A 27,834-nucleotide genomic window follows, 5' to 3' on the forward strand; every position below is an offset into this window, starting at 1 on the left:
AATACAACGAACTTGGAATTTAAAAAAATAATGTAAAGTCTGGCTGTCTGAAAATCCTCCTGGAATGGGTTTCTCATTTTTATCTTAAAATTCCTCATTTTCTTAAATTCAAGGAAAGACACACCAAAAAAAAATTAACAGTTCTACAGTGAGTAACTTACTGAACTATAACCTATAGATACAAATACTTTTGTACACCTTCTCTTAAGATCTAGTTTGTAAGAGAATTAAGATACAAACATGTCCCATGTGATGCTTTTAGAAATGTTTTAGGCTTGTTCTGACACAATTCAGATGAATAAAAAGTGGTGAAATGACCCTTTACACCTTTAAATCAGAAGCTAACTTTAATCACACCTTTGAGAAATGCCCAAGCACTTTCAAAGTAAACATTTTGTATCATCCTGAATGCCTTATTTTAAAAAGGAAATCTAGAAATGTATGGAATATTGTGTGAATGAATAGGAATATACAAGTTCACATCCACAACCTAAGATCATTCCAGTAATTAAAAAAAATGTAACTTATTACTCTATATTTCTATCTATTGCTCTGGATTAGAGGTACTGTAGTGTATACCCATCTTAAAAAAACATGTTTTGCCTTTCAAAACTGCAAGGTTCTGTTTAAAGTACTTTTTTCCTTCCACTCAACTTTCCATTAATATGCTTGAAAACAAAACCAGAACTGGTGGATGGAGGCAACTGGATCTTTGCAAATGTAAGTAAAACATTAATTGGAATCAACATTTGTAGTTCAGGGTTATTTATTGACATGATTCGTTGAGAACAAATGTACATGAGCAGGAAGAAAACGGGACAAAAATACAACTAAAAAGGCAACAGGAATTATTGTGTGAATTAAACAGGAAAATCCTGCACTTTTCCTACAAAACATATACCCAGGTTTATAAAAAAAAAAAAGAAAGAAAAGAAGCAGCAGCAGCCAAAAGATGTACCACAGGTAGTGCGGAACACCAGCGCAAAACAAAATGTGATGCATCGTAGAAAGCACATTCTTTTGTTTTCTTTTCGTCTTAAATTAGTCTGTCGGTCCAGACTGACTTGTGCTTCACTCCATGTCAGTCAGTGGTAACAGAAAAACTGTGGCACAAAAGACGTCGGCGTCTAAACTCCCGAAAAACATCAGGCTAGAAATACATTGGCAACACAGTACTGCTGTGAGCTGAAACGCTGCGAGTGCTGCATAGTGGTTCAGTTCATGTCGAAGTGCTTCTATGTATATATACATGTAGGATTGAAGGTAATCAAAGGTTAATATGGAGCTTCTTGTGATTTATACTTTACATATACAGACAATATTTATGCTGCTCTCTGTCGGGCATGGTGAGGGCAGCTGAAACCTTTTCATGGCTCTTTTCCATGAATAAATACAGTGTAGCAGTCTACTGTAGTCGGGTCCTCTCGGGTTAAAACATGTCTGAACTCCTACACAGGACAGGAGCCTAATGTAAGCAGTGGCAGAAGAACAGAGATGATGGATCTGTTTTCCCATAAAGTCTCTGCGGATGCGAGGGTGCCAGTCAAGCTCGGGGTGAGTCGTGCTCGTGGGAGCACGGCTGCTGCATCTGCACCACGACCGTCTCCACGGTAACCTCCTCCTCGCTGTCGCTGCTGTCCAGCTCGTCGTCGTACTCGGAGGAGTCCTGCTCCGAGCGTGACGCTCCCGACATGGTGCCGAAAGAGTGGGCGCTGGTCGAGGCCTGGGAGCGCAGCAGGGGCGTGCTCTCGGACACCTCGTTCTCGTCGGGGCCGCTGTCCCCCTCCTCCGAATCCGAATCCGAGTCGCCCTGAGAGGGGACCACCTTCTGCTTGCACACAGGACACGTCTTCTTGGTTTTGGTCAGCCAGGGGTCCACACACTTGCTGTGGTAAGCTAGGAGAAGAGCGTCAGGTTTAGAAAACACAAGCTTCCTTTCCGAATGTCAGTATCCTGGGCAAAGCCTTCCTAGGCAACTGAGTCCAGGAAGTTTTATTCTCCTTGGTGATGCTGTCTTTTTGTACTATGTGGTCATTTTTTAACTTTCGGTCTGTCCATCACTTTAGTCATTGTTTTTAAATATATTGATAAACTTGAGCATACTCACCATGAGAGCACGGCAGGACTCTGAGTTTATCGCCATCCTCATATTCATCCAGGCAGATGGCACAGACATCATAGTTATCCCCTGAAATGAAAATATTTGGCGTTGAGCAGTTTGATATGAAACTTTTGTATCATTTACCGATTTTCCCACAAGCTACAAGCAGGGGCAGTTCACTGCCCCACCAAGTCAGACACCTCATCGGACTTGGTGTGATGAATGAAGGGCTGAACTCAGCTAAAGAGGTGACTTCTGAAGGCGATCTGTGGTACCGGATTAAATTTAAAGGCATCAGAGTAAAAGGGGTACAAACACATCACAGTTTACAGATTTGTTTTGTTAAAAAAAATGAACCTCGAAGGGTTTTTGTCCTGTTTTCTATGGATGTGTCTCCTAAAACACATTGGTTTGTCTGGAGATTTAACATGACAAAACATTAATACTTTTATAAGGCCCTGTTAAAGTCCTCTGTAGGAGATCAAAAGCCTTGAGGCAGCTCCACGATGCACCAGGCAATTAAAAACTCTGCTTCCTCACAAGTTGGGTTTCCCTCCATTCTTTGTCCAAATATGTCCCTGATCCCACCCGTCCGTCCCACCCAGCCAGACTGGTCCATAGCCAGCAGGCTGCACAGCCTCTGATGCAATAAGTGCTGCAAAGCCTCTTGTGCGCGCGCCGAAAGTTCAGGAATTTGTCTCTGTACTCCCTTCCAGATTCCTCAGAGTTCCTCTTCGGTTTTCCTTCCCCTTCTCTTCCTTGCTGGGGGGCGGCGGCCTGCGTGTTTATGTAAGCTTTAAAAGAGTATGCTTTCCCTTGCTGGACTCTGTGTCAGTGCCAGGGCTGCATGTGACCGTATAAGGAAGGGGAGTCGCATCGAAACCTCCTCCCCTCTTCCTTTTCTCTCCATGCATCAGCAGCTTGCCCACGGCCCCCTTCCTCTTTACACTTTCAGCTCCATTTTCTTTAGATCCCGAGCAGAAATAGAACCGCCGTCCTCAACAACCGTCTTCATGATCAAACCTTCCTCCTCTCCAACAGAGCTGGACAGTGGGGGTGAACGGGAGACGGTGTTAATGCAGGCACGGGTCCAGAATACACTCAGGAACTGCTGATCTGTAGCAATTCGGGAGCTATTCTAAGAGAAGCAGGAAAATACAAAAAAGTTTGGTGGCTTTCTGAACTCCACAGACTGCAGAGACACTGAACAGGGCTGGTTACCATCTAAACACTTTCTTCTGTTTGGACAACGTCTAAAGATGAATATGAAACCTGAAGATTTTAAACGCTTAAAAGCGACATATTCATACACCCAACTTTGATCATAGACACGATTCTCAGCTTCTAGTACCTTTAACTCAAGTGTGAGCTGTGTATCTGTTTACACAAGAGCAGCAGATAAAATCTACAGCAGCTTGAATAGAAATTTGATCTACAGTAAGTGTTTATAAAAGGGTCTTTGGAACATAGAGTATTTTATGATATTTCTAGTAATTATGTATTTAATGCAGTATTATAATCTCCCTTGGAAGAAATGTAGAAAAATGCAACCTTTATGTAACAGTGGTGAAAATGTTCTAGTTGGTTTTTAACAAAAATTCTTCCCTAAAAAAAAAAAAGAACCCAAAAAATTTTTAAAAAAAATCTTTATTTTACTATTTTAAAGTCCATCAAAAGTTCTATGAACCTCTAAATAATAATACATTATTCTGTTTTTCTGTTTTTCCTGGAGCATGTCTCAAACTCAAGGCCCTCGGGCCAAATCCGGTACGCCATAGCTATTTCTATGGCCCTCTAGATTGTAGAGAACCACAAAAGGAGAACTTCAGGATAGCAGTTGTGTGCTTAAATATTACTTTATCAGTCAAATCAAATGTGTTTCTTTTTGTACAGTGTGAAGGAACGATGTTAAAAGGTCGGATTTCAGAGTGCAACAGACATTAAATGCCGATTGGCTACACTGTTTAACTCACCCGAACACCTACAAATATCGCTCTCCCAAGATGATGCATGTTCATGTTATCATCCTGAACGTCTGCTTCCATAAAATCATTTTGAAATTGCTCAGGGGCTGATTGTTTTCTGTCAAAGCGCTTCAGAGCGTATGGATGTCAGAGGTAGAGGGAACTCCCAGCCATTCATCATCTGAGCACCCAGCACACACCATCTCCCTCTCACTGTGAATGAGGTAGAGATGTGAAAAGAGATGACTCTTGAAAATTAGATCTAGATCTCAACCTGGTTTACCTGGTTAAATAAAGGAAATGAAAAAAAAATTTTTTTACCCTCGTACACGCTTTGATCATTTTCCCATACCTCTTGTGGTTCCTGAGAGGGAAGATGCTGATCAGACCGGGGGATTTTTTGTTTTTTTTTGAGTCAAATTAGCTGGCTCGGATAGAAAGACTGCACCTGTGTGTATCTCTCACAGGTCAGTTGACACAGGCTTATTCATTACCAAAACAACAGAACACAGACGAGGATAGAGTTCATAACCGGTTCTGGTTATGACCAGCTGGAGAACACTGCCAAGAATCAAGATGGCAGATGACCAAAAGAAGTAGGTTCCATATGACTCACAAGACTTGGAGAACCTAAACACTGGACTTTCAAAATAAGACCAACACATACCCTACAAAATAGGGTAATTGCAGCTTTGGGTTTTATATGACTGTTTTAACCCAACCAATGTTACACATGCGAGTGGTAAGTTTTTAAAATGAAGCTTACTCAAATTTTCAAAACAAAAGCATCATTGTTTTTTAATCTACATATTATGCTGAGAAAAAAAAGAGTACAATGGGATACCGGCTTTGGTTAGAGGCTCCATCCTTGTGATAACACACATTCTAAAGGCAGCATCAACATGCTAGTCGCTTAACATGCTTGAGAAAGTCCTCATGCTAATGTTAGCCTTATAGCTAAAAGATGTGCTTTTAGCTAATTTTTGAAATCTAAGCTAAGTTTAGCATACTGAATGGAATGAATTAATGGAAGTCAATATGACAGTGAAAGCCCACCGGCAACTGACAGCATTTTAGCTAAACCTTTATTTAGCCAACATTAGCATTTTAGCTAATTAAAGCTTGTATACCAATGTTAGCATATTGAATGGAGTAAGTCCGTGTTAGTCAATATGCTAATAGTAGTCCACATGCTATTGAGAACGTTGCTAACCTTAGCATTGTTGTTAATTTTAGCTTAGACAATAATGTTTGGATACTGAATGGATTACATTATGCTAGTTGTAAACCACATGCTACATTTTAAATAACCCAGCACTGTTGCTAATTTTGATGCGGGTGCAACCGACATGCACAGTTTAGCGGCCCCCATTCAGATTTCTTCAGAAATGTTCTAGTTGTCAATTTTTGTAAAAAAAAAAAAAACTTGATTTAGTTTTACCCTTCTGTGGTCAATTTAAAGATTTCATTTTCACAGTGTGTCTCATGCTACTGCGCTAAAAGATGAATTTAAATATTTTACACATTTTTTCCCCCCATGGCAGCCACTAAATGTGGCCACCAATGCATATTTTACTTAACCTAAAGAGATCGGGATTTATATTCAGTTGCTGGGAATCTGTTGCATTTAACCGTTTGAGCCCAGATTGTGCTGGTAAAACTCTAGAAGCTCCTCTTTCTCATTAATCGTGCAGGATGTCAGCATTCCTGGCTCTCAAAGGAGCCACGCTGGCCCACTGAACTTGGGATGAGCGATGAATGTGTCTGGGGGAGTTAGAGCGAGCAAGCAAATGAAAGCAAGTGTGACAGAAAAAAAAATAGCATAAAGGGGAAAAAATCCATCTCCAGCACGCCACAGCAGGAACCAACCAGACCGGGCTGACTGACACACACACACACACACACACACACACACACACACCCCCCCACACACACACACACACACACACACACACACACACACAGAGAGAGAGAGAGAAAGAGAGAGGGCTTCTCAGAACTGACATCAACATGCTCCACACACACACTGCAGCTGGTATGCTCTCTCTGTGGGTGTGCTTCAGGATCTCTGCCCACTGTTTGGATGCAGAGCGCCGCAGAGAGGAATGGAGTGAGTCATCATAACCAAGGAGGGATCAGAGGAACAGTCCAGATTCTGTCTAAAACGTTCCGTCAGAAAGCCAGTCTGAACAACCCAAACCAGCCAGTGAGTGAGGATGATGTAAGGCTCTGTAATAAACCCTGATCATAAGTCAAGTTAACGGCAGGGCAGCGGCACACTCTGACAGCCAGGACAGCAGCTATTACATAATCCTGCACACACTGACACAGATCCTCTGTTGGAGGACGCTGCTCGGGCTGCTATTGTGTGCTAATTACATGGGTGGCATGATTTCCATTAAGGCATTGTGTATTATACATACAGAAAGACACACTGTTTGATATTCACATCAGCATGAGGTTTTCTGTTCACATACATGCAAGTTGGATGCTGCACACCAGCTCATTATTAGAAATGCATGACATATTCATAAAGAAGAATGTTAGAGATAATAAAAGTTGAGACGCAGCTATTTTTTTAATTTTGTTTTTATTAGAAAGAGAAATCAGCCAATTTTCCATCAGATTTGACCCTGATGCAACTTTTTTCCATCCTTAGAAAAAAACTAAACCATGACAATCAAGTCCAGGCTCACAGAAAGCCAGAAATTGGCATCGGTGTATCTGTAAAGATCCAAACCAGTTTCACAAAGAAGCAGAATCAAGAAATGTGTGAAACAACCATGAAGGTGGGTAGAAGTGTTTCATCAGCAGGAAGAAATCCTGCCAGCGCAGCAGCAGCAGCGGCAGCAGCAGCAGCAGCGGCGGCAGCAGCAGCAGCAGCAGCGGGGGACGACACCTTCACATCTCTACAAACAATTCTCTAGAAATAACTGGAAATGCTCATTGTGATTTAATGAGTTGATGTGAAAAAGGTTTAGTTCAATGTTTTTGACAAAGACACACCAACCAATCGTTTAGAGATAGTAATTGTTAAATTTTCCATTGATAGTCTCTAATAGAGGATCGGCAGGTGAAACATTGGAAAAGTTTCATTTTTGTTCAATAAATGAAGCAAAACTCAAAACCTCTGCTTCCTATGTGAATGTAACAAAAAAGGCGAGTGGCAGCAGTTTCCATGCAATATCTGCACAGAATGTTAACGACAGACTGACACTAATGATTGAGGATTCATTTATTTATTATATATTTTTTTCTTTAGGCAATATGAAAGTTTCCTTTAAAAAAATTGTTATAATTTAAGGTTTCATATTTTTCTTCATTCTAAAACATAAAAGTAAATTTGTTTTTTGTTTAAAATTTGAATAGAAAATAGGTTTATACAAACTGATATGTTGCAACTTTAAGCAAATTTTGAAATGCGTTTTGCTTGAAATGATTTGTTCATGCTCTGCTGACCGTATATAAGCCGGCATAAAGTTCAGGCATGAACTCCAAAATGGTGCAGGATGACAACAGCAGAGGCAGAAAATGCTGCAGATTAAAATCTGCTCTCTTTCTGATTCTAAACTTCAGAAAGAAAGATGCTAGAATCAGCCAAAGCCAAGTCATTTTCTTCTTAGCTGCTGGACGTTACACCCTCTAAGACAGCACTGACCAAATGTTTGCCCATGAGACCCAAAACTGCCAAGCTGAGAGAAACTCGAAAAGAGAAATATAATTAGAGAAAAATTAAAATGGAAAAATACATTTCCAGTCATTTTTCAAATAATACTCTAAATATGCAAGACTATAATGATGTCAAAGATAAAGTAGTTTAATTTTATAAATAACAGAACAGTGTCTCTTTGCATCAACCATCTGTGCTTGCAGATCAGATTCACTGTATTTGTTCATTTTGGTCGAAGGCCACAACTTTAGACACCCCAGTCCTCAGAAAACTCCAGCAGCGCCCCAGGGTCAAATCAGAGCGATGAGTTTGTGCCAAACTAGCGCCGCTCCAGAGAACGGCTTTAAAAATGATTAGGCAGAGATTTGGTGTCCCCGTCTTTTACAGCCAAACGCTCTGACTCAGCTGGCAGAAAGTGCAAACGAGAACCCCAGAGCCTCTTTATTTATTTATTTATTTATTTATTTATTTATTTTCCTGGACTCCCTGTAACAGAGGCCAAAGCAGACCGTGCAAACCCTGCGTCCGCTCGCCTCGCAGACATGACTCGGCTAATGTGAGCAACAGTCATGGTTCATAGCTGATTTGCTGCTGAACATGTGTCTGTGCTCTCTGGGCGGGTCCTAGCGGCTCGGCTCAATCAGCCACTTCACTTTGAAGCTTTGCGGCGGGGGAAGAGAGGGAAATACTTATTATGCACCACCTATTTTCTCCAAAGCTCCCCCGGTGTCTCCCAGCACAGCTGACTGAAGTCACTGCTCTCCAGTCTGCAAAGCAGAGCTGCAAGAGGAAACACGGCAAGCAGGGAAAACCTCCACATGTTACGCCACAAAAAGGACTTTTCATAGTTTAATTCAAACCCACAGAGGGTGTCGTCTAATAAAACCTCAGAAGAAGCTGCAGTTTGATGCAGCAGTCCCTGTATGACATCTTCGCTTCCTCCGTCTGTCTTTACAATAAAACAAAAAAGCAGCTCAAACTCCCTCAAAAAAAAAAAAACCCCCACCAAACTTTAAAAGTTACATTCCAAATCAGCAGTCATGTGTCCAGTTTCAACAGAGACGAGCTCTAATCTGCAGCAGTGGGCTTTGTGGAGAAATCAAGCCCACATTAATCCGATTAACTCCAAGGTGCGGAGCTGTGGTGAGGAGAGATGGGCCATACAAATGAATGGATGGTGTTTTCTTCCTGGCTCGGATCGCGTGAGGAAAAGCCGAGGAAACGGCAACGCGGCCGAATGTTGACGAGTCAAAGGCTTGATGTCTGGACCAGGCTCACCAGTATGTTTTTATGGGAATAGTTTCAGTGTGACTGGTTCTATATAAAGTGGAGTGTTGAGGTGTTGTCAGGAAGTCAAAGACATTCCTCGAAGAGGGAAAAAAAAATATTTTCTCTGATGTAATTTTCCATGAATTATCTTCATTGTTTTTTAGTTTAATATGAAATACCGCCTGTGTTTTGTGTATATTTAGATTATGTTAAATGTTTCTGTTATTTTCACTTTGATAGACGATGTTTGAGGACACCTTACCTTTCTTGAACTTGTGGATGGGAAGTTTCTTCAGCTGATCCTTCCTCAGACGACTTCTCCGAGCTCTGCGTCGATCCTGGACAAACTTTGTGATCTGGTTTGAAACGTGAAACAAAAGTCCTTCAGGATTTTAGGGATAAGGAGCTAAAGCAGGCCCATCACTAGAAATGCACTGAGGAAATTGACTGGTGACCACGAATCAGATGATTTTTGGATTTAACCCAAATAGGTTCAAAACTCAATAACCGGACCTTTTCCCAAGCAGCGAAAGCATCATATTTAAGCAACAACCAGACTGACCTAAAGAAGAAGTTGGAGTGTTTTCCACATCAGTGAAGTGTTTAAAACCAACATGGAGCACTGCTGAAAACGGCTCTGAAGGCAAAATAACTAGCTGCTGTCTGAAGAGTTGCAAAACGATATATAATTTGCATAACTGACCATTGCATGTAATTTTAATGTAGAAGAGAGTATTAATCGTAGGACACAAGTAAAAACAGCATAAAATGTGCTTTATTTTAATTTTATTTCCAACATAAAAATGTTGTCTGACCTTGATACAGCTGTGATGGATTGTTACATAAGGACTGGGCTGCCTTTGACTGTTTTGAGTCAGTGCATTGAGAACGATATGTGCTTTCACGTAAGACTCCAATAACAACATAAAAAGTTGATCAATTTGATACTAGTTGCTTTTTTGGAAAGAGTGTCACTAAATAAAGCAGGGATGATTAAGAGGAAGCTTTTTTAAAGGAAACAGTATTTTCTATGAGATGTGTGCAGGTCATTCTGGCTGCGACAGAGCAAGCGAGAGCAAGACTTATGTTTATTTTAAAATGATTAAACAATTAATGATCACTGATATTTCTGAACATTGTGCCTACACCTTTATCTATTACAACACTTGAACAGGAATTAAAATTGTGGCTAAACTGATATAATCAGGTCAAAAGAGCCAGAGATCAGAAATTAGTTCCTTAAAGAATAATCTCTCATTTCTACCTGCGGCAAGGCATAAAAAAATACAATATAATGAGCTTGGAAACCAAACTTTGGCCAGTCAGAGCTCAAAGCACACTTTAATGCCAGTAAAATGAGTTTCGAAACAAAGGCTTTACCATGAAAACAACAATGAGGATGAGGCAGATCCCCACTATGATGAGGAAGGGGATCAGGTAATACTCCAGAGGCAGGCTGAAGTCTGGGATCAGGACCAGGTGTCCTCTGGTGAAACAGGCAGAAAACGCATTAAAAAAAAAAAATCATCAACCTTTTAACATGTCAAAGCTACATCACGGCAGCTTATTTTCTCACTGGAGCTGTTCGCATCGATTCTATTGCTACACATAATTCAGTGAGGATTTCCTCAGCTTCTGTTCGCCAGGAAGACTTGTACTCAAAACTGTGCCAACGACATGTTTGCCGTTTATTCACATGACAGGAAAAGCATAAAGCTGACACACACAAACACACCAGCTGATCTTAATGCTGAGCTCACAAGGAGGCCTTTCAAAACCGGAACACATCACATCAGCAGCATCGACGACGTTTCAAAGCGAGATTCAGACACCATTTAAAACGAGCATCAATTTTAGCATTGCAAACAGCATTTAGAGAAGCTGAGAAGGAAATGGTTTCTGTTAAGACGGACCTTCGGGCTCAGACTCACCCTTTGTCGTACATGTAGTCGTCTTTGAGAGCATTGGCGGTGAGCTCACTCACAAATGCAGAGGGAATAACTATCTGCTTCAGAACATCCACTAAAAACAGGAAAACAATACATTCATCATGTAAATACAGGCAAAAAGAAATGGTGTGTTTACAGAAAATTAGAAAAAAAAACTGCTGTTTAATATTTCTAAGTTATGTTTTAGCTTTTATTATAGAGCTGCTGCTAACCTGATCTCAAAATGTTATGTGTGTTTGCTTTGGATTGACTAATAAACTACAGCCTATTTATGCAATAACATGTCTCCTGCTCAGCAGCTTTTCTAATCAATGTTTATCATTTGGCAATATATTTTTTTCCACTGGAGTAATTTTTATCTCATTTGTTCTCAACGCTAATCAGTAGACCCATCCTACAATTACACAGTCTCAGTAAAATCGGTAAGGTGGATGAAATTTCAGTTCTGTTTATTTTAATCAAAAGCGTTGGTTCAGGGGATACGTTAAGAATAAATAAAATGTTTTCTGTTTGCTGCCATTTCTGCACTCATTAAACAATAACTACAGCTTTTCAAAGGGGAAGTGAAATGGTCCGTTTAAGTTAAAAAAATCCCTTTGCTCACATTGACATTGACACATCTGGTCGCTCAAAAGGACAGAAGAAAGCCTCTAAAGGTGGTGCTGCACACAGTCTGTAACATCAGCGGCACCAGAACCTCGCTACAGAACATTTGCGCCTGGACTTTTTCCTCTTGTTTAACAATCAAGATACTGAATATTCAGGATTAGTCAGCATGCGAGGGCTACAAGAGTGCATTAACTTACAATCGTTGGATCCCATGCTGATTAAGTCATCAGAGTCCACATTGTGAACAATGGCCGCCTTATATCCAGCTTTTTGTGCATTGAGGACCTGAGTGGAGAGAAAACATTCTGATGAAGGGAAAACACGCTTTTGTAGAGAAAATCAGAGCACTGTTGACTAACGAGTTACAATTAATGACTTGGAAAAATCAAGTGCAGCAATCAAGTTAGGAGATTCAAAGCCAAGAAAGTTACAGCATTATTTCTAACCCTTAAAATCCAATATGGCTGCCATTATGGGTGGGCAATAACGACCTAAACGTGTACTGAGATATTTTGTGGAATCCATCACGATAATCTTAAGTGAGTATTAAAAATTATAAGTCAGTTTTTTTCCAGGCAGAAGATTGTACGGCTGGCCATTCACACCAGAAATTCAACACTAACTGGGATTTATGGTTTACTCTACAGGCCAACTTAAAAAAAAGAAAAAAAAAAGAAGTTTCAGGTCTGCTGCATCATGAATGCAAAGGAAACTGGCATAATGACGAACTTTGCACCTGTAAGGCTGGCTTTGCTGCTCTCACATAGAGGAGCCACAGTATCCTGTTAGTCATTGTTAGAGGAGCTCTCACACAGCAGATGTGAAGAAGGAAATAGGATGTAACAGCATAACCTCACAATGAATCATTGTGTGTTTTAACACAAGGACATAAATGTGGAGCTGAAACCTTTTCTTTATAAAACCCGAGAAGAAAAACAGCCAGAGCTGATTCAATAATAAAATAATCGGCCAGTTTATTCAGAGGTAGCTTCCAACTTCAGCAACTTGATCATAGATATCAGGGTGCTTTTTTATTTTATGCTCTAATCTCTGTTAATCTGTTTCTAGTTCGTTTGAACCTTAAGGTGGATATTTAGCATAAATTGTGGCAAATTGTCTGGGAACCTTTCAACAGTAACGCAATATTTAGTATAGAAAGTACACTTGGACTTAAGAGTCATTGTAAAGATCCATTTAGCATAAATATGCCATAAAAACAAACAGATCTACACAGATCAGACCTGTTCCAGATCCAAAGCTGGACAAAGCCGACTTGTGAAACGACACCATAAAACACAAATGAAAGCAGCGATCGGTGATATTTAGCCATAAAAGACAGCAGAGTTAGATTCTTTTTTTTTTGTCTCCATCATAACCCTGGTGACTGAAGCCACAGAGGAAAGGCTGATGTTAATCATTACTCAGAGTCCGTGTGTCGCCTTCCTGCTGTAAATTAACACACAGAACCAGACGGGGAAGGTGAGAACAGCGTGAGCCTGCGCCGCGTCGAGAACAAAACGAGAGAGAGAGAGAGAGAGAGAGAAGAGGGAAATCTCTTCAGTTCAAGTCCCACTGTAGGACACAAGTGTCGTCTGATGTTTCTTAAAAGACAAAGGGTTCTCACTATAACCTGAGAATCAGCTGTGTGTGTATATGCATGAGTCCAAACAAGACTCATTGTCCTCTGCGGCGATGCGAGGAAATCCATTTAGACCTGCCGGGGTGAAAGCTGCGAGCGTATTGGGGGGCCTTCATGGACGCCAACAGTCCGGCCTTTTGTCTGCTCCTTGTCAGACTGATTTTATGCACAGGCGTACGTGAAGCAGGGCGTATGGTAGTGGCTGTATTGTGGTCGCATGTGTTTGCCTGTGAGGGTGCTTTGTGCGGAGGCATCAATGGCTACTAGTGTGCGTCTAGAGGCAGGCCGTCTGGACAAGAGGAACACACAATAAACCGTGTCTGGATGCATTTCTGTGTGGCTGTTTAAAGATGCAAAGTCCGACGACTGGAGAATAATTTATGCGCGAAAAGGCTATGAATTTAAAAATCTCTTTTTAAGAGAAATTGCTTTTATTTTATAGTTTATATAATCCCAAATGTGTTTACTGATCATCTTGGTAAACGGGTTGTGTGACCCTCTAAACTGTTTTTCTCCTGTGTTTGTGTAGCACCTGAAGTGATTTACCTCAAATCTTATAATGTCACCAGCTTTAACCCAGAGCCCAGTCTTACAGAACATGTGTGAAGGTGATTAATAAACAAACAACAGCTTTAAACTTAAAAATGTAAGAAGTCTGGGCTGATCCATTTGTCTTTTACTTGTCTTTTAGGAGTGTGATCATGGAGGCTGTAAAGTTTCACAGCATAAACGTAACATCTGTTCACAGCTGATGTTACATTTTTCAGAGTGTGAAGAAGGTAAGAAATGCTTTTTCGCCAGTTTTTTTTTTTCTTTTTACAAAAACGCGCAAACAAAAACCTTTGTGTCTTGTGCACTTCCTTCTTCACGAAAAGTAAACAAGAATGGAATGGCATCAAATTTCAGTGGTTCTGGATGTTTCTTTTGTCTTAGTGAAAGAAAACGAGTCATTCCTCCCACTTGCACACGACTCTAGAACCAGACACGTTTGTTCTGGTTGTATTTACCCAGAAAGCAATGCACTACAGTTCGCTTCCAGGGTTTGGAGGGTTCCCTGGTCCACATGGCATTCACCTTCACCTATGTATCCGAAGAGTTCACCTCACCTAAGCTTTTAGGCGAACCAAAATGTGCTTTTCTGGTCTTCATCAGAGTTTGACTTCAAATGAAGCAGACTTTGTAGAATTCAATAAAAGTGGACAAACGCTTAGTTATGCTGGACAGATCCGATAAGACTTTCTTCAGATCTTTATAATAAAAGTGTTTACCGAGCTATTAACTTTACTTACCATATTTTAGCAAGTGAACAAATAATAATAGTAAAAAAAAAACAACAACAACAACAACTAAAGCTCCCACGGTATCCTCACCACTAGTTAAATTAGCCCAAGCTATGATTTGTTTCCCGTTTTACTCATATTTGGCCAAACACTGGCACAGCCGGTCCTTTTAGGGGACTTTACAGGAAGAATGAGGATCTGGTTCTGGTTTCAGGCTGACTGGATGCCAGTTTGTGCTGCAGTGAGTCTGACTGGGTTCTGCAGAGAAACTCGACCTCTCCTGCCGGCTCACACTTGTGTTTGCATGGGCACCGATAAGCACATTCTAGGCATTCCTGAGACGAATGAGAGGGAAGAAACGGAGAGAGGAGGAAAAAGAGACACGAAGGCCACTGGGAAGGAAAAAAGGAAAAAAAATCAATACTGCAGCAGCCAGAAAGACAAAAACAGGCTAATTTGGAAATCAGGAAAAGAGTTTCATTTCCACACCATCAAAGCATCATGATGAAGACAGTTATCTCTTGTAAATATAAATAACAATGTTATTTTAAAGAAGTCTTAGAAAGAATTCCCTTTTTCACATGAGGAAATATGTTTGTGCTCTAATTTACACATGCCACAGTTCAAATGCTTGCAGAAAGTATGTCACTTTATCTGTAAAATTAATTAACAAGCATAAAGCCATTTGCAGTTTGTCGTGCAGGAGACGCAGCTAATATGTGGAGGAAGGTACTCTGCTCATTAAACCAAAATTAAACGTTTTACCCTATATGCAAACTGTTACATGAGCTGCACTGTGCGTAAAACATGGTGGTGGCAGCATCATGGTGAGGGAAGACTTTTGCTTACCTGGGAAAGAGAAGGCGAACAGCGTAAATGGGAACGTGGAAAGAGCTAACTATAGAGCAATCTTAAAAAAAAGTAAAATATATTAAACTTCTCCACATGTACAGTAACATGTGGAGAAGTTGTGAAAGTATGAATATTTGCAGTGTTATTTATAAGTTGTGTTATTCTTTGACATTCTTTCCTTCTAAATGCCAGATATTTTTTTTAACTGGCTGTGACCTTCAAACTATTTGCTACACGTCCTTCTGGCTGAATAAAGCTGCTGTCTTGAGGCCAAAAGCAAGTCGACTTTACTGTATTGAATAACCAGTATCTGTGTGGAAATGCTAGGCAAAGTGCCGCTGAATACAGAAGAAGGAAAGAAAAAAAAAGAAAAAAAAACATGGTTCTACTCAACCGTATAATGGAAAGGAGGCATTTCAAAGTTGTTTCTACTGCAGGTCAGTGCGCTTTCGATCCTTTTGGCGGATGTGTGTGTGAGTGTGTACAGCTGGTGGACGTGTCTGGGTCGTCTCAGGGAACCAGAGTAGGACTTTGGATGCCTGCTTTTGACCCGAGTTTGTTTATCCTTGTACCAGACGAGCTATAGGTAGATTACATCGTATATACCTCAACCGTCTGATTATATTTGGTTTATTTTAAGCCAGGATCCTTATAACACTGTGTGGAAACAAGACTGCTGATAGCATCACTAACTACTGCTGCATCACCACGCTTTGTGTGTGTGACTGTGGGTGTGTGTGAGTTTGCAGTTCTTTCACTGCTGCGTGGAAATCTGCTGCCAGCAGTCTCTTAATGCAGCGCTGCAGCTAAAACAAACAGTTTATCCCTCCTTTTTTTTTTTTTTTTTACCTTCCTTTTTCATCCAGGAAGGGAACAGAACTTTTTTTGTGTGTGAAGGGAACAGGACCTTTCTGTTCCCTTCCTGGTGTTTTTTAAAAAAAAATTTTTTCCCAGAACCTGTTCAGCTCAGACCACACGAAGCTTGTGGCAGTTCTTGGTCAGGATTTGCATAAAGCAGACCTGACCTTAGCTTTTTGTAAATGAGCTGGAGCAGCACAGCAGACGGTGAACAAATCTCAAAACAAACTCTTTCTACACCTCAGCAGACAGAAACCAGGATCTAACCACACATCAAATCAGACCATTTTCTCTTCTCTGATCCACACTGTCTCGTGTTTTGTCTAGTTTTTCCTGTTCCCTCCTGCTCCTTTCCCTTGAGCTTTCCCCTCTCACTCTGTCTCTCTTTATGCCAAACTTCCTAGGTAATTTCTCCTTTCCTCTCTGCCCACCCCAATGACCAAACTCCACTCTTATCTCCCTCCATCGAAGCCAAAGTCAAACTCGCTTCCCCTTTTCCTCATTAGCATCGGTAAATTGCTCAAACTACCACCTTCTTCAGAAGCCCGCCCAACCCTTCTCATCTTCCTGGTTTCAGCGTCGACCAACCCCCCACCGCCTCCTCTGTGTTTCAGAGGAATGCTGCGCAGAGCCGAGTTGGGTCTTACTCTCAAGGTCCAGAGACGGTTGATTAGATAAAGGGTTCAATAAAGCTGCAAACTGCAGGGAGGGGCCACGGGTCCAGATAACAAAGCTCAACTGTAATTCATGCAGTGCACCGTCGGTGCGTTGAAGAGCATAAATGTTTGAACTACAGGTGCAGTAAAGATAATTCAAGCTCCCTTTATTGTTGCTTCCTTCTCATGCCAGGTGTTTGCCAAGCCAGCTCTGTACCAGAGTTGTACAGTCTTTATCAGATCACGCTACAACGGCACTTTCATTAGACATTCTTGAAACGAACCGACACGAGTAGTAAGGAAGTGTTTTGGACGGAAGAATATGAAAAGTGTGGCGTGTATTTGTAATTAGCCAATAGGAAAAAAAAAATAGTAAATCTGAATTTCACTGTAGCTGCAATATTATTTGTGTGCAAATCTAGTCAGTGTCATTTGTGTTCAATCCTTAGGACAGATTAAACTGTGAGCATCTGAGAACAGAGCATTCAATAATTTCACTGAACTGATCCGGAACCACAAAGCATTCTGGGGGATGTAGGCAGGGAAAAAATTTTAACCACTCAACCTCTAACAGCCGGCTAAGCCAAGTTGGTGGCATCAACTAACTCACTCACTCTTTGGTTACCTAGCAACAACTTGTAGAATAACTTATGGTAACCTAGCAACAATCAGCTGGTGCAGCACCAGTTTCAGGTTTTGCCCCCAGGCCTCATAACTGATTGAAAAAAAAAAAAAAAGAAAAAGTGAGTGAAAAATCAATAATCAATAATTACCGACATCAACTGATATGAAATGCTTGCATCATGATACGTTGTTCAACCATGTCGTCCCCCAGACTTAGATTGGTCTCTCTTAAAAATTCTGCTAAGAATACGACAACGTCTGCAGCCTTAGTGGAAAAATATGGAGATGTTTCAGAAGGACAAATATATTTTGAGTGCTTCATGTTTTTGCGCCTGTGAGTCTTGGAGGTCAGAGATATCAAGTCTGAGCTGTTTGTTGCCACAACAAATTGCAAAGACACGACGTCAGCCCAGCAAGAGAAACGCCAATATGAGATCTGTCCAGTTCCACCATTTTCTCACAAACACGTTTCTTCAGCGAGTCATACATCCAGTCAGCCGAAGTCATACCCTGTCATAAGACTATGAGCGTGTGCAGGAGGCCATATCCTGGTTTGAGTGAAGACAGAAGCCTCTGTGTGTGCGTGTGTGTGCGTGTGTGTGGGTGTGTGGAGCAGGGAGGGTGCTGGGGGCGTTAGGTCACTGCACCGCAAACAGGCTTTGCTATGAAAAGTATTTCGCTGGAAGGAAGAGCTGGGAAAGAAGAATGGCTTAGAGGGGAAATCACTGGCCTCAGGGGCAGATGCCCTGCTGCTGGTCAAATCACATATCATGGCTGACTTAAATTGATGAACATATGACACCGTTTCATACCTGTGACTTCTGTAAACTAAAATCGAGGTGTTGTTTTAAGACTACTCCCTGCTAATCTACATCTTTCCAGTCATGCTTTATCTGCTGATAAAAAAACCAAAGAGGAAGGAACTTCACCAGACGATAACGTCAAGTGAGTTAGGGAACTTTGACCCTCCTCACCTTTCTGGGATTTCTTCTCTTTCTCTTTGATTTATGTACCAGCAGAAACTGGGCGGATCTGCAATTCAACTGTTGGTACTTTTCGCTTAGTTTCAGAACATGTACTCTGTTCTCCTTTTCCCGCTCAGGTTAGGCTTGAACTTGTGAAAAAAACATAAAATGACCCAGATAGATAAGCAATAGTCTCATAGCAACAAAAGGTATAAGGTGTAAACATGTCAGCTAAACCGTCTGAACTCACAGGACTGGTCCAACCAGTTTTCCACATCATTGCAGTAATTTAGTTTTTACAGCACCCTTCCAAAAACCATAAACTTCTGGATTAGTAAGAATAAAGTAGCAATTGAAAAGCATATTGCTTTTTTTAAAGTAATATCTTCTTTAATAAGTACACAGAATGAAATAAAGTAATTTAGATCCAAGGTGCCTCAAACTGTGGTACGAGAACCGCTTGTTGTACTCGGATCACCTTTATCAGCACTAAGAAGAAATGTATCCACTATTCAAAAGGTGAATGTGGAGCTAATTAGCTAAAAAGCTCTTTCTTTCTTTGTATTTTATTTATTCAAACACTAGAGCAACAGATTCACTAACATGCATTGTATTGTATGAAATATTAAATAAGACATAAATCAGAGGTATAAATAACCAAAAACGCCACTGACGGGATGTTTTAAACATGCACTATTACGCAAAATTAACCTTTTGCATGTTTCCGTGCTTCCATATGGGATTCTCCTGCTTCTAGAAACAGTCAGTCAGAACTGACCGGGTGAAATCTCAATATCCGAGAATGATTTTCTGTATTAAATGTAATGAATATGTTTGGTATAGCCCACAGACCTATCCTGTAGCTTGGTGGGAGATACCTCAGACTTTCTGATACAGAAAGTTTCCGTTTAGTTTAATTAGAAACTAAAGTATCCTCCTCCATCCCAATATACAAATGGACAATGAATGTTTTAAGTTATGTCATGTTTAAATTGTTTTGAAATGTGTGCCGGTATTAAAATAAAACTTATTTTTGATACTTTTTACAAAAGGCTGTGCCCAAAATTATTCATACTTATGACCATGTTGGATTTAAATTAAAGTTTTAATTCAAATCTAAATTTGCGAGGGGTGTGAATACTTTAGGCTCAACTGTGGGTGTAACCCGGCTATTATTCCTTTTGTTCAAGTAATGGCTGCTAACTCCTCTGTTGCTATAACTATAGAAACTCATCTTGTTGAACTGATAGTAGCTGCAGAAGTAATGTGTTTGTGTAATTTTTTAAAATGTTGCTCCCTTCTCTATGCAAACGCTTATTGAACACAAGTGCAGAAACCTGAACTGTGCAAGCTACACTATATTTCTCATCCACTTTTAAATCTAACTACATGTGCATGTAGTTAGATTTGTTCTTTGTGAACAATGTTGCATCAGCACAAAGTGCCTTGCCCACTGAATCACAGCGCGACAAAGGTTTCAGGTTGGGAAATTTCCACCAGAGGAAAAAAAAAAAAAAGCTCAGCAATCCGGTAGGTGTTTTTTTTTTTCTTTCACACGGCTATTATGCAATATTTTTTGCACTGCGCTTCTAACGTACAATCATTCATCTTTGCAAGACAGAACAAAATAATGTTTTCTTTAGCGAAACATGATTGAATGATTACACAGATCTTTGTGTCTGATTACACCGTTCTTACTCATTTCTATATAACATTTCTGCTGTTGTCGCACGTGTTTTCTACACTGATATTCTGTATTGTAAATAGCCTGTCTTTTTTTAATGTTCAACAAGCATACTATGTATATTTTTGAAAAAGTCACAATGAGACCGTGAGTCAGATTCATTTTCACCGTATTTTTATGTTACAGTCTTGTGCAGTATATGATTGTTATTATTGTTATTGTTCATCTTCTTTTTTATATATATTGTTTTAACACTTTAGGAACTTGTTTTGTGATCCTTTATCTGTGATGCTGCGGTTACACCCAAATTTCCATTTTGTGGGACAATAAAAGCTGTTTCTACTCTACAATACATACAAACAATATTCATATTTACTGATGTGCCGGTGCGTCTGTCATTAAAGAGAAAACGGAGATGAATGGGTAAGTCAACAAGAAATGCACGGCTATTAAAACAGGGTGTTGACTTAAGGGAAATTGCAGGGGGGAAAAAAGCTCTGGAGTTTCCTGTGCAACCCCCTCCCTCCGTGTCAGAGGTCACCAGTGAGGTCACCAGTGAGGTCACCAGTGAGGTCACCAGCGAGGCGCTCCCCCAACACCTCAAAGAGTCCCGGCCATACAGGAAGCTCAAACCCTCACCCTCTGGAGATGTTTCAAAAAGAGCAGCCATGAAGGAATGCACAAAGAGTGATTATTAACATCTCTCTAACTGATCCCTTTTGCTCCCCCTCCATCTCTGACACACACTCCTCGACATTCGACCTCACACTGGGGAGGGCATGCCTGTAAAAGTCTGTATGCATCTTCTGATGTCTTCCCCCTCACCTTAACACGCAGCCATGCTCCATAGGGGGAAATGCTAACACTTTAAGGAAGGTTAAGTGGGTTAGCGTGTTTTTATTGGCCATTACGGTCACGGATCCATTAAAACGCCACTGCGTCTGGATGCTGCAGAAGGACAGAAAGAATATATCAACACAGTGAGCTTGTTGGAGGGGGTGGGGTATGCGACACCCCTGGACTAAACACCCACACAGACAAGTGGCTCTTCTCAGTCAAGATGGGATCTATTATCCCTTTGTTTCCCTGCAGCTTCTGGGGGAACAGATCCAGACTAAGAGAGGAGAAAAGAGGAAGGAGGGAGGTTTTCCTTTGTATGGGGTGTGTGTGACTGAAAGGACGGGGTGGAGGGTCGACAGCGGCACGGTAGTGTCAATGTGTGAGCAAGAGATGGCCAACAAGAGTTAAGGCGAGGGACAGCCAAGATAAGAGGAAAAAGGAAAGTGAGTGATGGAGAAACAAAGCCTGCCATGTGAGGAAGGGAAGAAGTGTGTGTGGATGTGTGCGTCTAAGAGAAAAGAGCTGTTAGATTGTAGCTGTGTGTCCATGTGATGATGTCTCCAGGTATGACTGCTCATTATGGCAGAGGCTCAAGCCAGATCTCCCAGACAGACTGAAGGGATGCAGAAAGGAATCGGGGGAAACGGAAAAATGACGTCTTCCCAAAAAGAAACAAATCTGCAACCAGTTTCACCGTCACTGCAACTTGGATTTATGGCAACTTTTAGAGCCAATAAATTTGTAAAGACTCACTATTTATAGACTGAAAACAACATTAGGGGAATAGATCGTGACTGCAACTCCTCTATGCAAAAACGTCCACTTAAACCAATTTCATTAGAGACAACCTGGACCTTTGCCCATAATCATTTCGTCTCCTCGTCGTACGAGAGCAGAGAAAACGTCAACACAGTGCTTAGTAAAAGTATTCGTGGTTTTTTGAGACAGTATGTGAAAATGGGGCTGATTATATGCAGCTGCTTTGAGTCAGTATGTTGTAGAATAAATAACCTTTCCCTGTAATTGAAGCTGCAAGTGTTTCTGACGTCTCCAGCTTTTAAAACTGAAATATTATCAATGTCTTAGCATAATAAATCAAGCTCAGACAGACTGGATGGATAGTGTCAATAAAGACCCATTTTTGAGTGAGTCTTTGTTGGTTTTACGCCTGGACTTGATTACTTAGCATTTAGCTCCATCCACCCCCCAGCAGCCACCCAGCATTATGCTGCCACCACTATGTTTCATGGGAGGGATTATGTGTTCAGGCCTAAAAGTTCAAGTTTAGTCTCATCTTACTCTTTGTTTGCTGAACCCCCCACATGGCTTAAACCAGTTAGTTGCACTGGGTTTAATTTAGGGGTATTAGAGTTTTATTATTAACTCTAATAATAGAGTTAATATTATTAGAGTACTTGAATATCTCAAATATTCAAGTACTCTTGAATATCTCATTAAATCTCATTGAAATAGATGCTGAGACTTTCATTCTTGCAGTGTGAGAAAGTTCAGAAGGCAGAAATAATTTCACAAAGCACTGCATCGGCCCAGATCAATACTGACATGTTAAAAATGACTAATATCAGCCAATACTTACATTAATGCTAATACAACGTGCATCCCCAACTATAAAAACTACCCAATGGAATCAGTGACCTTCAGACGACTGTAATTTGTTTAATCAGAACCAGACAGGATGCATTAAAGTGCTCCACAGTGGAGGGAAACGCCAACGTGTCAGACAGTTCAACAAGAAGCTAAAAAGACAAATCATGTGACAAAAATGTTGGGTTGTTTTACAACATACTGAACAAAAACCAGCCAAACTGTCTTTAAAAGTGAATCAGATGCTGTTGACGACTGAAATTTACTAGGATCTTTTTTTATTTAAAGACATCTTGACATAGTTTAGTAAAAGTGACACCACCTACAAAGCTACTTTATTGTCTATTAAATGTACATAAAGCGGCCGTTTTCCTCTGGAATATAACAAGACCGTACAAATAAATCCAAAGCAAACAAATCACTTTAAATATGTACAGACTCACACGCTGTCATTTATGTGAACACACAAAAAAACAAACAAAACAAAAAAAGACAGAATGAATATGAATGAAAGGAAAGGAAGAGAATAAACTTTTATCACATCACATGAAAGTTGTTGAAGAGCCAATCAGAGGCAGGTCAGAAAGCGTGCACAGCTTTGTAGAGTCTGGTTACACTCCAGTCCAGGAAACATCACTGCCCAGTCTGTCAACATGTCTCTGCATTTGTGTGATGCAGCTCGACCTTATAAGGCCATGCGGCTGCAACAGCGCGAAATAACGGCGAGGCGGAGAAGACAAAGAGGGATACGGTAAATAAAAAATAAAAAAAACTTGGAAATGTTAGACTCCGTGGATCAGAAAGCGTAAAGAACGGAAGTGAAAAAGTTCCTGCTCACAGAGACAGAGTGAGCAGGAGAGCTGGAGATCAGTTCAAAGACAGATTCCAAGCTTCTTAGTACTCATCTCAGCTCTCACTGTTTTAACTCCATCTCTCCCTCTGTTCTTCATTACTTTTTCCTCACTGTTCTGCCATTTATTTGCAGCAGGGAACTGAAAACCGGTCTTTTGACACGGGCAGTTTGAAGCTCTTGTGTGAGGAGTCAGTTCTCACATTCACAAGACAATTCACAAGACCCAGAGGGGATTTTTTTTTCCACCAAACCAGTTCCACCACTGGATCTTTGTTGGCACCACTTCCAGCACTTGAGCAATTCCTTAGTGTAAGCACACATTGATGTGGAGTAGCATTGTCAAGAGGTTGACCTGTCTTGGGTCACGTAGTTGGAATATCACATAAAAGGTGCAGACTTTTACCTGTGTGATGGCAACAGGAATATTTTATCTGCAGGATAAATTAACACAACTTAAGTTGAGTGAACGACAAGTATATCTGCCATTTGAGTGTGGTTAAAAAATGGCTAATTATTTTGGATCACTGCCTGGTGTAGTTTTGTCTTTATTCTGGTTAATGGTTTCCAACTCATGGGGAAAAGAACAGGCAGTGACAAAATTCTCTTGAAACTGTCACCGTAAATCACCCTGAGGCTGATTAATAATGTTTCCAAATTCCTGACTGTGAGCCAGAAGTATTGGTGCAGTTATTTACCTCCGTTTACTGCATGATTACTCTTACAATCGTGGTTTCATAACTTTTACATGTTTGTTCTCCTTCATCATACAACAAGCGCCCTGATAAAAATGTCTCCAACTCCTTTGACCGCAGCATTAAAAAAAAAAAAAAAAAAAACTCAGGAAAAGCCAGAGAGGCAGCAGAATGAGCTGAAAAAAAAAAAAAAAAAAACTCAGGAAAAGCCAGAGAGGCAGCAGAATGAGCTGGACAATCATGCAGGAAACTGCATTTAGGGAAATGGCCACTTCCTGTTTTCCTGCCTCAACAAGGGCGATCTGTGAGCAGACTAAAGACTAACTCAGAAAACACCACCTACTGATACGAATGAACAGAAAACCAACACAAACTGTTCTGTGGGTATCAGGTTGTAGCAGCCTTACTCTATAAATTCACAGCTGAATAAATAATATTTACTCTAGAAATGTTTGTCAGTTTCACTCATTTTAGTTTCAAGGTGGATGTATCTGCATAAACTGCTCAAGACACCTGCGTTTAGATGTAGAGATAAAATTTGATACGTCTGGGAATCATGCCGCCGGCGTTCCATGAAAGAGGATTTTACATAAACCAGCGAGTCTAAACTTGGTACCTTCATGTCGAAGTTGCAGTCGTATCGCTTGATGAGGACGATGAAGGCGCCCGTCATGTTTTCCCTGGGCGGCGGTTCGATGGGCTCACACGCGTTCTCAGGTCGGGCACCGATCAGGAAACCCTGTGGGAATGAGTGCAGGTTAAGAGAAATACTTCGTTTCTCCCCGTTTATCTGCACATTTTCTCCCCAGTGACACCAAAGAAAGACATTTTTAGATAAAATCCACAATAAAAGACAAAAATGCATACGCAGCTGTGCTTATTGTTAAAAACTCATAAAGGGTAATTTTAGTATTGTAGAGGAATATCTAAAGTGAAGCTAAGCAGTTGTTTATTAGTGCAATTACAGGCTTTATTTCAAACATATCATTTGCAATCAGATAATTGATGCATGATCAATTTAATTAAAAACATTGTTAATGTTACTCTCACAGAAAGCTGAGTTTTCATCTGCAACTTGGCTTAAAAAGGAGAAAGAAAGAAATCTGGCCAAAACATGAAAGCACACACTTTTCAAACCAAACTACGAAAAACTACACATACGCAATATCGTTAGCTTGATGTCAATAATGCTATCGTTCACAGATTTTCCTGGAAAAATTCAGACTCTTGCATTTCACTATCACAGCTCCTCTCTGCAGCTTCCTGTTTTCGTCCCATTTGCAGCTACAGCTTTGAAGAGAGTGATGAGGAGATAGAGAGGAGATGAGAGAAGAGGGGGCTTTTTGGTGCGATGCCGTGATCAAGAACAAAAGGAGAAACAGCAGAGAGACAGGAATGAGAGAGTTCTGGAACGACGGGAGAGAAATAAGATAAAAATAGTTAAACTAAGTCAACAAAACAGCTCTCTACAGTCTAAAGAGGAGTAAGGTGTTGTAAGCGAGAGGAGAATAGGGCATGGCCCAGTGTTAGGAACATTTAGAAACCTCAGCTTCGCTTATGCAAGTGTAACTAACACCAGAGGAAGACAGGAAGTGTGGATAGCAGCGGGGCTCTGCATCTACCTCTCTCTTAGAAAGCCGGGGCTTTCAAACCTGGCAAAACAAACCGGGGAGTCAGCTCTTTCCCTCACACGCATAAGGCCCGCGTCAGCTTGCAGCAAACCCATCTCCTCTGAGCACATCTGGCTGGATGCCACACTGACGTAGCATCGAGCAGCAGCTGAATAATGACCACAGTGATGCATCGCACTCGCACAGCCGTCTGCAACCCGGGCAGGAGGATGAAAACTGCACCATGTCGCTGTGGTTTAACTTGAGCAGAACTTGAGATATAGAGAGAGCACATTCTGCAGGAAATGGAGAAGAAGGAATGCGAGGAATCACCCAGTGCCTACAACAACACCACCTCCGGGTGCCTCCAGTGCAGCCGCCGCTTGGTGCTAAATGATGTCACTGTGCCACTGCCTTACATTCCTCCCCCAAACAAACCAAAAGCAAGAGTGCCCTCTGTTGAGGGAAAATAAATAGTGAGATGCACATGCAAACACTGCAGGATGCGGAGACGGCGTCAGGCTGAGAGACAGGAAACTAACGAGGAAGGAGGGGTCGTCCTGGAAACGGGCTGGGAGGAAGTTTCTACTTATTTTTCAGTAAAGATATTAACTTTAGATAAACACTGGGATAAGCACTGCACATTAATCCTAAAGAGGTAATTAGAGCCATGCAGCGTTGCTTAACAAAAAGCTCATGAAGTAAGCTTTCTACTGGAGCTTCTAATGAACAAATCAATGAATCTGAGAAGGCCAGAGTTTAAGGAGCAGATGAGTGACGAATGCGTGACTCGTGACAGCACTGTGTCCAAGAGACGAATCATAAAACCATCCATGTCTAAAAAGGAGGAAAGAAAAGCATGACTATTTGAGGATGAAATGCTCAGCCGCATTTTGAAAATGTTCTTATCCGAGATCATATTTCTGCATGTTCTGCTGTGATCGAGTCATGAATCCGATCTTTAAGGGTTATTAACTGCAATTGTGCCTGTAAGATCTGGAGAGACGAGAACTGAGGAGCTGAACTCAAACGCCTCACTGCTATCAGCTGCAATGAAAAATAAATAGATAAATACAAGAATCTGATTTTTAAGGCTTAACACAGTTCTGTGGATAAACATTTAAACACAAACTTGAATTCTGTGATAACTCATTCTGTTTTAAAGAAAAAAAAAAAGAAAGTCGTCTGAGTTTGGTCCACTTAAAGTTAAGCCAAAACAACAATTACAACAGGACTGTCACTCTTCTGCCGATGCCAGAGTCGTCGTGTGCATCACTAATAGATGTCCTGTCACCAGATTCTCCCTCCTGAACCTCGGATCTCTGCAGCTCCTCCACAGTCACCGAGGGCCTCTAACTGCTTCTCTGATTGATGCTCTTCTTGCTTACAAGGTTCGTCCATTTACGTAGACGGCCACGTCTTGCTTGGTTTGCAGTTATGTTGTTTTATATCCTAGTCCTGTTATAAACTTTTACGAAACTTTCTGCCTGACCTGTTTAGAGCTGCATCTAATGTTTACTTTAGCAATCAATTGATCTATCAATTATCCTGACAATTAATCATATAAACAAAGTTATTTAACCACTGAAGTTTTTTTTATGCAATATTCAAAATACATTGCATGATGGAAATAAAAAAGTTCTATTCATTTTTTAACATGAGTGTGTTGTCCTTTCAGACCCTTTTTTTGAGTCCAGTAAATCGATTACTAAATTATTTGACCATCGTTTCAATAATCGAGTCATTATAATTAATTTGATTAATCATTTCAGCTCCAGACCATTTCTGTGTGTAAGTGTTTGGTTTCTGTTCACATTTGTTCTATTTTTTTAATGTATCTATCAACTCTAAAGAGGAAACTTAGAAAACTGGCTGCACTGGACTTTATTATTTAGAGACAGTAAAAAGAGCCGAATGTTAATGAATGCTAAAATATATATATATATATTTCATTTCTAAGAGACGTCACTCTGCAGTTGCAATGTGACAAAATGTAAAACGATTTACGTGATATGAATGCTTTATGCCCACAGCGCTGACAAACAGAGGGCATTTCATGTTGCTGCGTGGCTCCACAGGCGGGTGAGAGGAGGGGAGGATTTCTTCCAAATGAT

The 27,834-nt window shown here is 40.8% G+C and overlaps 1 protein-coding gene and 1 long non-coding RNA gene across 2 annotated transcripts in view; both read right to left on the minus strand.

Moving 5' to 3' along the window:
• Positions 1-748: 748 nt before the first annotated feature.
• The window catches only part of rnf13 (ring finger protein 13), a 34,932-nt gene continuing 7,846 nt past the window's right edge, over positions 749-27,834 (minus strand). The window contains exons 4-10 of the mRNA XM_007541863.2: positions 24,727-24,849; positions 11,760-11,847; positions 10,936-11,026; positions 10,385-10,490; positions 9,267-9,360; positions 2,108-2,188; positions 749-1,896 (exon numbers count right to left, since the gene is read on the minus strand). Of these exons, the coding sequence (XP_007541925.1) occupies positions 1,544-1,896; positions 2,108-2,188; positions 9,267-9,360; positions 10,385-10,490; positions 10,936-11,026; positions 11,760-11,847; positions 24,727-24,849 (936 nt within the window). The 3' untranslated portion in view covers positions 749-1,543. The remainder of the gene's footprint in view (positions 1,897-2,107; positions 2,189-9,266; positions 9,361-10,384; positions 10,491-10,935; positions 11,027-11,759; positions 11,848-24,726; positions 24,850-27,834) is intronic.
• On the minus strand, positions 12,234-16,144 carry LOC107834333 (uncharacterized). Its single transcript, XR_001660127.1, has 2 exons — positions 15,366-16,144; positions 12,234-15,330 (listed from the first exon to the last, which is right to left on the minus strand). It is a non-coding gene; the product is annotated as an uncharacterized LOC107834333 (long non-coding RNA).

The sequence above is a fragment of the Poecilia formosa genome, unplaced genomic scaffold (assembly GCF_000485575.1).
Source record: "Poecilia formosa unplaced genomic scaffold, Poecilia_formosa-5.1.2 Scaffold10, whole genome shotgun sequence".
Lineage (NCBI taxonomy): Eukaryota > Metazoa > Chordata > Actinopteri > Cyprinodontiformes > Poeciliidae > Poecilia > Poecilia formosa.